The sequence below is a fragment of the Zootoca vivipara genome, chromosome 2 (genome assembly GCF_963506605.1).
Source record: "Zootoca vivipara chromosome 2, rZooViv1.1, whole genome shotgun sequence".
Taxonomy (NCBI): domain Eukaryota; kingdom Metazoa; phylum Chordata; class Lepidosauria; order Squamata; family Lacertidae; genus Zootoca; species Zootoca vivipara.
Genome location: NC_083277.1, coordinates 24,607,982 through 24,619,519, shown reverse-complemented (window position 1 = coordinate 24,619,519; position 11,538 = coordinate 24,607,982). Strand labels below are relative to the sequence as shown.

General features: G+C 45.1%; 1 protein-coding gene across 1 annotated transcript; it reads left to right on the top strand.

Annotated features, from left to right (window-relative positions):
- Window positions 1-1,827: 1,827 nt before the first annotated feature.
- PSMD6 (proteasome 26S subunit, non-ATPase 6) lies at window positions 1,828-11,533 on the top strand. Its single transcript, XM_035106744.2, has 8 exons — window positions 1,828-2,098; window positions 6,565-6,770; window positions 7,477-7,622; window positions 8,020-8,239; window positions 8,343-8,451; window positions 9,278-9,446; window positions 10,546-10,623; window positions 11,200-11,533. Exons 1-8 carry the CDS (start codon window positions 1,954-1,956, stop codon window positions 11,294-11,296), a joined length of 1,170 nt encoding a protein of 389 aa, XP_034962635.1. The 5' UTR covers window positions 1,828-1,953; the 3' UTR covers window positions 11,297-11,533.
- The last annotated feature ends 5 nt before the right edge of the window (window positions 11,534-11,538 follow it).

Genomic DNA, 11,538 nt, shown 5'->3' with positions numbered 1-11,538 from the left:
CCGGAATAGAGAAAAGGCTGGAAGTTATCACAAGTTGGGGGGGGTAAGGGGTAAGGGGGGCTATCCTTTATGTTCCTATGTTCTTATGTTTTGTTTTGATGATTATTTTATGTTATTAATGTTTGATAATTGTTTAATTTCTTAATGTCTTGTTATTTATTTTTATTTTTTCATTTTTTCAATCTTTATTCTTATTGTATCTCAAAACAGAATAAAATATTAAAAAATAAATAAAAAATGGAGATGTTCTCCATTTCCTGTGACGCAGGATTGAGTGTTAAAGCATTCTGAGAATTGTATGCTCTGTGAGGGCAACAGGGGTCTCTTAACAATTCCCAGCACCCTTAACAAACTACAGCTCCCAGAATTCCTTGGGGGAAGCCATGGCTGTAGTAGTATTATAGTGCTTTAATGTGGCCCCATGTGTTTATGAGCAGGACAGTTAAGGGAAAGGGCTGTAGTTCTGTGGTAGAACCCTCTGCCTTGCCTCCAGAAGGTCCCAGATTCAATCCCTGACATTTCCAGGTAGGACTGTGAGAGATTTCCCCTCTGAATCCGCCAGAAAATCATTGCCAGTCACTGCCAGTAGCGAGCTAAACAGACCAGTGGGTCTGACTGTATAAAGCTCATTTATAACGATGGTAATTTAAAAGCAATTCCAGACAATGTATTTGTCTCATATGGTTTTAATTATATATGAACATGAATGAATCTGACACCTATTATTTAATGTGAGATTCTTGCTGGTGGAAATTAGGTAGCAAGCTGTGACTGCAAATAATAAGCTTGTAGCAGAGCAAGCTTGAAAACAAACAAGGTAAGCAACAGTCCTTCGGTTCCGCAAGAAAGTAGATTAAACACGGGCATGGTCTCCCTGCGACCTTTTTAATCATATTTGTCAGTAATTTGTGGTTTCTCTGGAGCAAGTCCCTAAATCCTGAATTCAGCCACACCTATGAGCTCTGAAACAGCACCATCTGGCGACTTAATATAAGATTACAATGCAGTGAAACAGAAATGACCAGCAAATTTGAAGTTGTTGAGAGGATGATCAAATGGTATGGAGGGAGATAACCACATGCTGAACCTGGGATGGAAGTGAGATTTAAAATTAAAATAATCAATCTGGCTTTTTAAGTAGTGTGCGCGCGTCTTTGTGTGGTTATCTTTTTTCTTTCTGGCCGTTATGTATTTTTGTGTTTTTATATTGTAAAAACCGCCCTGAGATCCTTAGATGAAGGGCGATACAGAAATTTAATATAAAGAACTAGATAGATAGATAGATAGCCTGGCCGCTCCTTAGGAGGGGGAAAATGTGGGATTTTAATAATAATAATAATAATAATACGAATAAGAATAAGCCTGCCATCTCATGGAGATGGGGGCGACGGAAAAGAGGTGAGATTTCAAAATTAATAAAAAATAAGCCAGCCCGCTCATTGGATTGGGAGGAAAGAAAGTTGGGGTTTCAAATACTGCAAGATTTTTAAAAGTAATATGGAAATAAATAGAAATAAGCTTGCCCGCTCATTGGGAGCGGGGGAAAGTTGGGATTTCAAAAAAGATAAATAAAATAAAATGGAAATAAATAGAAACGAGCTTGCCCGCTCATTGGGAGGGGAAGAAAGCGGGATTTCAAATTAAACCGAAATGCCCACAGGGGGAGCCTGCAGGGGCGTGGACTCCTCTGGCGAGACCGCAGCAGTTCCGCACATGGCGGCTCCGCGTCGCGAAGGCTGAACCCGGAAGTTCTCCTTCGGCCGCGGCGGAAGTTGCCGCGCGCTGTGGGCGCGGCGCCGGAAGAAGAGGCTTCCCTGGCCGGCTGCTTCCGGTTCCGGGTGACGGGCTGAGTCACTCCGCTGCTGTCTCTCTCCCGCTGTCTCTGCCGGCCGACCGAGCTCCTGTCCTCGCCCACCTACCGGCTCCATCCACCCCGCTCCGCCCGCCGCCGAGATGCCTCTGGAGAACCTGGAGGAGGAGGGCCTCCCCAAGAACCCCGACCTCCGCATCGCCCAGCTGCGCTTCCTCCTCAGCCTCCAGTCGAAGCGCCCCGACCCGGCCGTGCGCCAGGAGCTCATGGCCGCCATCCGTGAACACGGTGAGTGAGGGGAGGCCGCCTCGGCTGGGGCTCTTGCTCTGAGGAGTCAGTCGTTTTATTCCCCCGCCTTTTCCCAGACAGGGGCTCAAAGCGGCTCACCGATTAGAAAAAAATGGCAGCTTAAAAACATGCGGGGGGTCGGGGTGGGTAACAACATTTAAAAAGCCATTCAACGTTAATAGCCCTCTGGGAATGATTGGGGTAGAACTGCTCTAAACGGTATAGGAATTTATTCATGTATATAACTACCGCGGCAAGAATGTTATTTGCCCCCAAAATGGAATGGAAAGGAGTCCCGACGAAAGAAGATTGGATACTAAAGCTCATGGACTATGCAGAAATGGCGAGCGGAACTTACTGGGAAAATAAGAAATCGAGACAAGAAGGTTTTTAAAAAATAAATAAATAAAAGAATGGAGATGGTTTGTTGGATATGTACCAATAAATTGTAAACAGATAAGGATGGCAGGATCACTGTAATAACCTGCAGTTTCACAAGAGTAAGTATATAAAGTAGATGAATGAAATAGTAAGTTAAATTGATTTAGAATATGCAGCTAATGATAAATATAAATTTATGGAACTGCTGAAAGAGGAGGAAGTCGGGTTTTGAAATGTTAAAATGATTGTAAAACTTTGAAATGTGTATAACTGAAAATCACAAAGTATTATTATTTTACATAGCCCATCCAGTCTCTTCTCCTCTCAAGGTTGCTGCTTTGGGCAGAGACTATTGCTTGGATAATAGGGGGAGGAAGGCTCAGAGGAACAGGGAATATTATTGGGGAGGGAAAGGTACTCTGTGCATGCTCAGGGGTGTGGGAAATATTGTTAATAGGGAGAGGAATGGGGTCAGTACAGGTTCATGGAAAAGGGGATTGTTGCTATTGCTGTTATTTTTTAATACTTCATATCCAGTGTGTGGTAGTGGTAAACATTGATGTGCAGTAGCTCATTATGATAGTTTTCCCCACCCTCTGCTTTGCCCCACATAGAGAATACACAGTACATAGCTGTCAAGTTCTCCCTTTTTAAAAGAGAAATTCCCTTATGCTGAATAAGCTTCCTCACGAGAAAAGGGAAAACTTGACAGCTATGACATAGTATGCTCTCTAAGGAGAGTCCAAAAATGCAGGCAGCGGTACCACTTTACAATCACACAATGAGAGGTTGCTGGTTTTTAAAACAGTAAGCCTGAAGTAGGAACCACACTAAGGGAAAGAAGTCCCCAGCCTCTGCTTGATTATTTCTGTCATTCTCTGACTTCCTCTGTGCTGATATACTAGGAAGGGTCCTTAGTTACTCTGGCAGTTCCTGCAATGGACACAGGAGAAGTAGAAGCGTAATGTGGGTGTGATTGTGTGCTAGTGGTGGCGGGACACTTTGCTTAGAGAGGAACCAATTAGATGAGGTTAGGGCAGTTGCAGGCTTTCTTCGTCCTCATCTTAACTTGCTTTGTTTTTATTACACCAGGGATGGCTAAACTGTAGCCCTCCAGAAACAGTTGGACTACTGCTCCCATCATCCCAGACTGTTGGTTGGAGTCCCACATCCTTTCCTAGTTTTCATCTCCTCCATCCCATACATGCAATACCCCCTTACACTACTGGATGACTTTTGGCCCTGAATAATAGCACTATTTAAATGTTGAATTAACTACAGTGCCACCTTTGTAACTGCTGAGGCACTGTCAACATTTTTTTTGTATACAGTACTTGCTAGTTCTTGCATTCTGTCATCTGTATATTTATTGCTTTCTATCCAGATAATTACCATATGCGCTTCCTCACCTTCTTAAAAAGATTGCTTTGTTCCTTTCTCGGGATTGCTCTCAATATTGTCACTTACCTTTGTGTTATAAGTTGGATGGAAGAAAGCTGTGCCATGAATGGGTTGTTTGGTTATGTGCATGAGAGGGATTGAGTAAGTGTCATTTATAGTATGTACATCTTCAGGGAGTGTTTCACAGTCTCTTTAGGTGTACTGGGGACTGTGAAGAAAATATTCCAGTAGCATTTAGGTTCCACTATGATCTCCATTGTGTAGGAACACGTAATTTCAGAGATCTTGTGTTTGGAAGATAGCATCTCCTTTAGGTAAGGGGTGGGCACTGCTAGTAGATCTCTGGGGGATGTGCACTATACTTGTAAAGGTTTCTGACTCCCAGTTGTTGAACAATGGCGACAGCAAAATGACACACTCTCCAATATCCTGGAGGTGCTCTGGAACTCAAAGCAAATCTTGGGCTCAGTAGACTTTGATAATGTATGTCTTTTGCATCTGTCTCTCTTTGGTGGATTTGGAGGTTCTAGTAAAAAAATAAACCTAGATTCTGCAAGCCTGAAATCTCCCCGCTGCTGCGCTTGGTCAGGCAAATAGGTAGCTGTTGCAATTTTCTTTCAAATCTGGATTCAAAATGAATAAAATATTTGGCATGTGCCTTTACCATGGATGATGATGATGATGATAATAATAATAATAATTAATAATAATTTATTACTTATACCCTGCCCATCTGGCTGGGTTTCCCCAGCCACTCTGGGCGGCTTCCAACAGAAAAATGAAATAAAATAATTATTAAACATTAAAAGCCTCCCTAAACAGGGCTGCCTTCAGATGTCTTCTAAATCTGAGATCTCTCAGTGGCTTTTGATTCCATTGATCATGACATCCTTCTGGATCGTCTAGAGTCTAGGAGCTGTCTGGGAGCTGGGGGCACTGTTATACAGTAGTTCCACTCCTTTCTCCTGGGCTGTGTCCAGAAAGTGGTGTTGGTGGATGAGTGTTCAGACCCCTGGGCTCTCACTTGGGTGCCTCAGGGCTCTGTCCTCTCCCCCATGCTTTTTAATATCTATATGAAGCCCTTGGAAGAGATCATCAGGGGGTTTGGGCTGGGTGTTCATCAGTATGCAGATGATACCTAGCTCTACCTCTCTTTCAGAGCCAGTGAAGGTCCTGGGGGCTGTTGGAGGAGGGATGACGGCTAACAGATTGAGGTTGAATCCTGACAAGACCGAAGTACTGTTTGGGGGGGGCAGGTGGATGTGGAGGACTCTATGGTCCTGAATGGGGCAACTGTGCCCCTAAAGAAGCAGATGTGCAGCCTGGGAGTCATTTTGGACTCACAGCTGTCTATGGAGGCGCAGGTCATTTCTGTGTCCAGGGCAGCTGTCTACCAGCTCCATCTGGTATGCAGGCTGAGACCCTACCTTCCTGCAGACTGTCTCGCTAGAGTGGTGCATGTTCTAGTTATCTCCTGCTTGGACTACTGCAATGTGCTCTATGTGGGGCTACCTTTGAAGGTGACCCAGAAACTGCAACTAATCCAGAAAGTTGCAGCTAGACTGGTGAATGGGAGTGGCTGCCGAGACCATGAAAAGCCCTACATTGGTTCCCTGTACGTTTCCGAGCACAATTCAAAGTGTTGGTGCTGACCTTTAAAGCCCTAAATGGCCTCGGCCCAGTATACCTGAAGGACCATCTCCACCCCCATTGTTCTGCCTGGACACTGAGATCCAGTGCTGAGGGCCTTCTGGCGGTTCCCTCACTGCAAGAAGTGAGGTTACAGGGAACCAGGCAGAGGGCCTTCTCGGTAGTGGCGCCCGCCCTGTGCAGTGCCCTTCCATCAGATGTCAAGGACATAAACAACTGCGACTTTTAGAAGACATATGACGGCAGCCCTGTTTATGGAAGTTTTTAATGTTTGAAGTTTTATTCTGTTCTTAATGTTCTGTTGAAAGCTGCCCAGAGTGGCTGGGGAAACCCAGCCAGATGGGCAGGGTAGAAATAATAAATACCTTGGGATACAGACGCATTGGGTTGCGCACCGCGCCGAACCCAGAAGTACTGGAATGGGTTACTTCCATGTTTTGGCACATGCGCAGAAGCACTAAATCGTGCTTTGTGCATGCGTAGAAGCACCAAATCGTGACCTGCACATGCGCAGATGTGGCGCTGCAGGTTGCGAATGTGCCTCCCGCACGGATCACGTTTGCAACCCGAGCATCCACTGTATGATGATGATTATGATGATGCAAGCACACAATATGAAGAAGTGGCCTATCAGCTTAATGTGGTGCTCTTGGACGGATCCAGAGATAGTAGATTGCAGGGAGCCATTTAAGATTTTAGTGTAGGAGTGTGCCACTACTGAATGCACTCTCACTTTTAAAAAGCATACACTGTGATTTACCCGGTTTTATCCTCGCAAAAACCACCACGAGGCAGGTTGGGCTGAGAATGAGTGTGAGGTCCAAGGTTGCATTTTTTGCCTGAGTGAGGATTTGAATTTAGGCCTCCCCAGTCTCAGGCCAAACACTCCTAATCACTGCCTCATGCTGGTTTTCTGCTTATGTGAGGGGACAAAGCAATGTTAATTTCTTCTGAACTTTTTGCTGTTGTGATCTTCTAAGATATGATTTTGGCAGGGCTAAGTGTTCAAACGGTTGTGTCGTTGTCATCCACAGACATGGCCCCGTATTATGAATCCCTCTGCAAGTCACTTGATTGGCAGGTAGATACAGATCTCTTGAATAAGATGAAGAAGGCGAATGAGGAGGAGTTGAAACGCCTTGATGAGCAGCTGGAAGATGCAGAGAAGAACTTGGGGGAAAGTGAAATCCGAGATGCCATGATGGCCAAAGCTGAATATCTCTGCCGCATCGGGGACAAGGTATTTTATTTTTTACGTAAATAAAGCGCTTTCTGGGCATTTGCCTCCACACATTCTCAGAACATGGGGCGGGAGGGAGGGGCAGGTGGGTGTGCGTTGGCTCTGCTATTCCCATTGACTTCTGTGCATTGAGCAGGGTGATTTGAAGAGGATCTCTTTGTGTGCTCGGTATGTGATCGGAATTCTCAGCTGTGTGGAGGATTCTGAGCGCATTCAATTGCATGCATGGAGTTCCCCTCAATGTGAGAAGGCCTGAAGTTGTAGCCAGAGAAATATTGGGAGGGGGGGGGGTCAGTCAGCCCCACTTCTGCTTCCACGAGTTCTCAGATTGTGGTTTTGCTTCTCCCCAAAAAGCCACAATCACAAACCCATCTTTAAGCCTTGGTTTGTCGTTTATCGTGGTTGCACCAGAGGAGGAGAAATCAGGAAAGCTGTGTGAATATGCTGCTCATTTGTGGTAAACCGTGGTTAGCCAGAAACCCTGGCTTACTGTTCCATGTCAGTGCACTCCTGATCTCTGTTATTTGTTAGCTGAAAGGGTCATGCTCCTCATACCTACCTGCTTTCCTTCAATCAGTGGGGGGATGTAGTGCAGAACCTTGGATGGTACAATGGGGGGCGGGGGGTACCTGTTAGCAAATTACAGATCTGTTCTCCAGAGCGTCAAATCTGCGGCATCTAACTTAAGCAAATGCTGTCTCGTCAGGAAGCTGCTCTGACTGCCTTTCGGAAGACATATGACAAAACTGTGGCTCTAGGACATCGGCTGGATATTGTATTCTATCTCCTCCGAATTGGCCTGTTTTACATGGACAATGACCTCATCACCCGGAACACTGAAAAAGCAAAAAGGTACCATTTCTGTTGCTGCTGCTGTTACCTTGATGTGCAAAGCATTAGTGGATGTCTCTCACTTAACAGTAATGCAGGTTCTGAAGATGCAATCTGGTTGCTAGGAAATGGCTTCGAGTGTATACTTTAGATGAAGTGTGGCATGAAATCCAGAATTTTCAGAAACATTATGATCCTTAAAAAGGCCATACATCAGAGGAGTTGATGAGAACTGCAGCTGAAAGCAACCTGCAGCGCGCCGCTTTGTCAAAGGTTGCAGTATAGTCTCAAAGCAAAACCATCCCATAGCTTTTGTTTGAACTACTGTGATAAAGCTAGTTAAGCAAATTGATGAAAATGCTTGTGCATGGCTAAGGATGCTGGGGAAATAACACACATACCTGTTTTCTTTTAAAAGCCTAATAGAGGAAGGAGGAGATTGGGACCGGCGGAACCGTCTTAAGGTCTACCAGGGTCTTTACTGCGTGGCCATTCGAGACTTCAAGCAGGCAGCCGAGCTTTTCCTGGATACAGTTTCAACATTTACATCTTACGAACTTATGGATTACAAAACCTTTGTAACATACACAGTCTATGTCAGCATGATTGCATTAGACAGGCCTGACCTTAGAGAGAAGGTACGCCAAGCAGCTACTTCCACAGAGAACCTTCAGAGAGTGCTTTGTGTTCCTTATTTCTCTCATGTATGATTTTTTGCTGGCTTTGTCTGATCTCTTTTAGGTTATCAAAGGGGCAGAGATTCTGGAGGTTTTGCACAGTTTACCCAAAGTCCGGCAATATCTTTTTTCACTCTATGAATGTCGGTATTCAGTTTTCTTCCAGTCGCTGGGTAAGGAAGGGTTTCTGCTTTTTTGCTCGGGGGGGGGGGTTACTGGGCTGTTAAGTGAGTAAGTGGGTAGCACACAGCTTGTGGGTTACATGCGCAGCCAGGCTGCCCATACTTGCCCTCCCCATCTCCTAGGATTAGCAGTCCCCCCCTCCCTATATATAATTTGCATTTTAAAGACAGAAACAAAAAACACACATCCCCTTCCCCCTACCCACCAAGACTTGCCCTCCCCATCTCCTAGGATTAGCAGTCTCAAACGTTTTGGCCCATCCTCAGTTAAAGGACAGGCAAGAATTAAGCTGAGATTTCGAAGAGGTAAGTAAAGCTGATCCAAAGCTGGTTCAGGATGTAACTGCTTCAGCAGGCAGAACAAATGAGAAGGAAGGTGGAATGTGTTTCATGAGCGCAGAAGTAAAATGCCCACAAATAACATAAGATTTGGTCCTTGCCACTCAACTTTAAATAGACTGTGCTTCCCATGTTGTCTCCTGGATGAGAGAAGCTAAGGGTATTCAATCTTTCTTAAGGGGCTGGCCACACAGGAACGCAGGTGTTGATGCTAGCAGGTATGCAGGTCTCCCAAGAGAGGCTTACCTTGCCCTCACTGGTTTGCATCAGGCGTAGCCAGTGTGATGTCCTTCAGATGATGTTGAGCTCCATCTTCCATCATCCCTGCCCATTGGCTATGCTGTCTGGGGCTGATGGGAGACTGAGAGTCCAACAATATTCAGAGGCCACCACATTGGCACACGGTTCATGCTGTTAAACTACCTTCCGGGGGGGAGAAAAACTTTTGTGAGACGCAGACCTTACGTTTCCCTTTCAGCCACCGTAGAGCAAGAGATGAAGAAAGATTGGCTGTTTGCGCCCCACTATCGCTATTACGTTCGGGAAATGAGAATCCATGCCTACAGCCAGCTCCTAGAATCCTATAGGTCGCTTACACTAGGTTACATGGCAGATGCTTTTGGAGTCTGTGTAGAGTTCATAGATCAGTAAGTATATCTATATATATCTCTATATTTTAAATGCATTTCTACAGTTTATAGTGATTCCCGTCTAGCTAACTCATTTGATACCTTTGTTTAAAAAAACTACGTGAGGAAGAACCATTTATTGCAAGATTTACAGAGGTTGGGCAAGGCAAGAATCACAGAATTGTAGAGTTGGAAGGGACCCCAAGGGTCACAGAGTCAACCCCATGCATATAATCTGAGCAGAGGAGCCTTGGGGGTGCTTGTGGCAGCTGCACTCTGTACGGACTCCACCCTTCAGTTTTGGAACAGGAAGACAGGAAGTCTTCCTGAGGCTTTTGTAACCAAAGATCAACTATAATATGCTGGATGGGTGTGTGTGTGTGTGTGTGTGTGTGTGTGTGTGTGTGTGTGTGTGCCTGTGAATATGGCTGTGCTGCAGCTGGTACAGGGTGGTTTGGTGCGCCTCCAGCTGACGGAGGGAGGCAAGAACTTGTACAGCTAATGCTCAGCAGCTACACACTTGCTTCTTCTGGGCGCAGTTGAAGGATGCTGGTGCTGTGTTTAAATCCCTTTGTGGGCTGGGACCATCACTCCCTGCGGTTATCAAATCAGCGCCTGCTGTGCATCCTTGGTGTGCTATAAAATCTTGCTAGAAAGGCTCCGTAGATTACAGGAATGCTGCTGCAGCATCTTATTTGATTGTGCCATTGCACACTGCACCAGAAACGCCAGCCCATGTGTTACACAGGTGTAAGCTTCAAGAGCGGAAGGGTCTGAGAGTTGCACCGCAGCAGCCACTAAGCAGCCCTAGCCCCATTGCGGTTTGCTAATTGCAGTTCTTTAGTTTGATGGCTATAAACAACAGAGCGGCATTTAATTATGCTGGTCGAAGGACTTTCCAACATATTTCAAGAAGCGACGGCTGCCTGCATCAAGTAGCATGGCTGTAGGCCACAATGTTAGGCTTGTACCTCAGGGTAACCTTCCTTCCACCTCTGAGGCAAGGCCCCAAACTGGAGCAAAAAAATGCCAGTCTTGCATCCTCCACCATGAAATTTCAGGTGCTTTGCAACAGATACAGATGGTGGTGTCCTAAGCGTTCTCTCTCTCTCCCCAGGGAATTGTCAAGATTTATTGCTGCTGGGCGACTACACTGCAAAATAGACAAAGTCAACGAAATAGTAGAAACTAACAGGTACAGTATGTTGGACACCACACCCACTGATCCCAAGAAACTAGTAGTGACATCAGGCTTAACATTAAGCACTTTGCAGCCTTTTAATTGTTGCCCAACCAAACCTATTGCATAGAATGCTTTTTTTACATTTACCGATGGAGAGATAGTAGCTTGCTCAAAGCCAGGTGAGATAAGCTCTGCTCACCGAACTCAAAATACTCTTTCCACTGGAACAATATCTTTATTAGAGATAGAACAGTGTGTTTCCAAACTTTGTCTCATCAGCTCATCTGTCAGGATGCACTCTCAGCAAATGGGGTGGGGCAGTACTGGCCAGGCTTGTTGCCCAGCTGAGCTAAATATTACTGAAAACACACCCATGCTCTCCTGTACCTGTGTGTTCCAGGGAAGGATTAGTAGTGATGAACTTTCAGGAAACTTTGTCTGCCATTACAGCTTTGCTCATGAGCTTCTTGTTCAGTATTTTGAGGAACTCTTTAAACAGTTTTTGGGAGCTGTTTGATAAGTCATTGCTAGAGAACCACCTGACTAAATTCTCTCTCTCTCTCTCTCTCTCTCTCTCTCTCTCTCTAGGCCCGACAGCAAGAACTGGCAGTATCAAGAAACCATTAAAAAGGGAGACTTGCTGCTAAACAGAGTGCAGAAGCTTTCTAGAGTAATCAACATGTAACTTTTTAAAAAGCAAAAGGGGGAGTGTATAGTTGAGACTGAACCATTTTGGAGGTCATCACTGTATGGTATTTCTTCTGCTATTGCTGAGGAAATTGGAACCGTGGAGTAGAGGAAATTGGAACCGTGGTATAGTTAAGGGGTTTTTTTATAGGCTACTTCCATACGTTAACAAAACTCTATAAATGTTCTGTTTGTGTTTTCAGATCAGTTTCATTTATTAAATGTATAATACAGTTGATT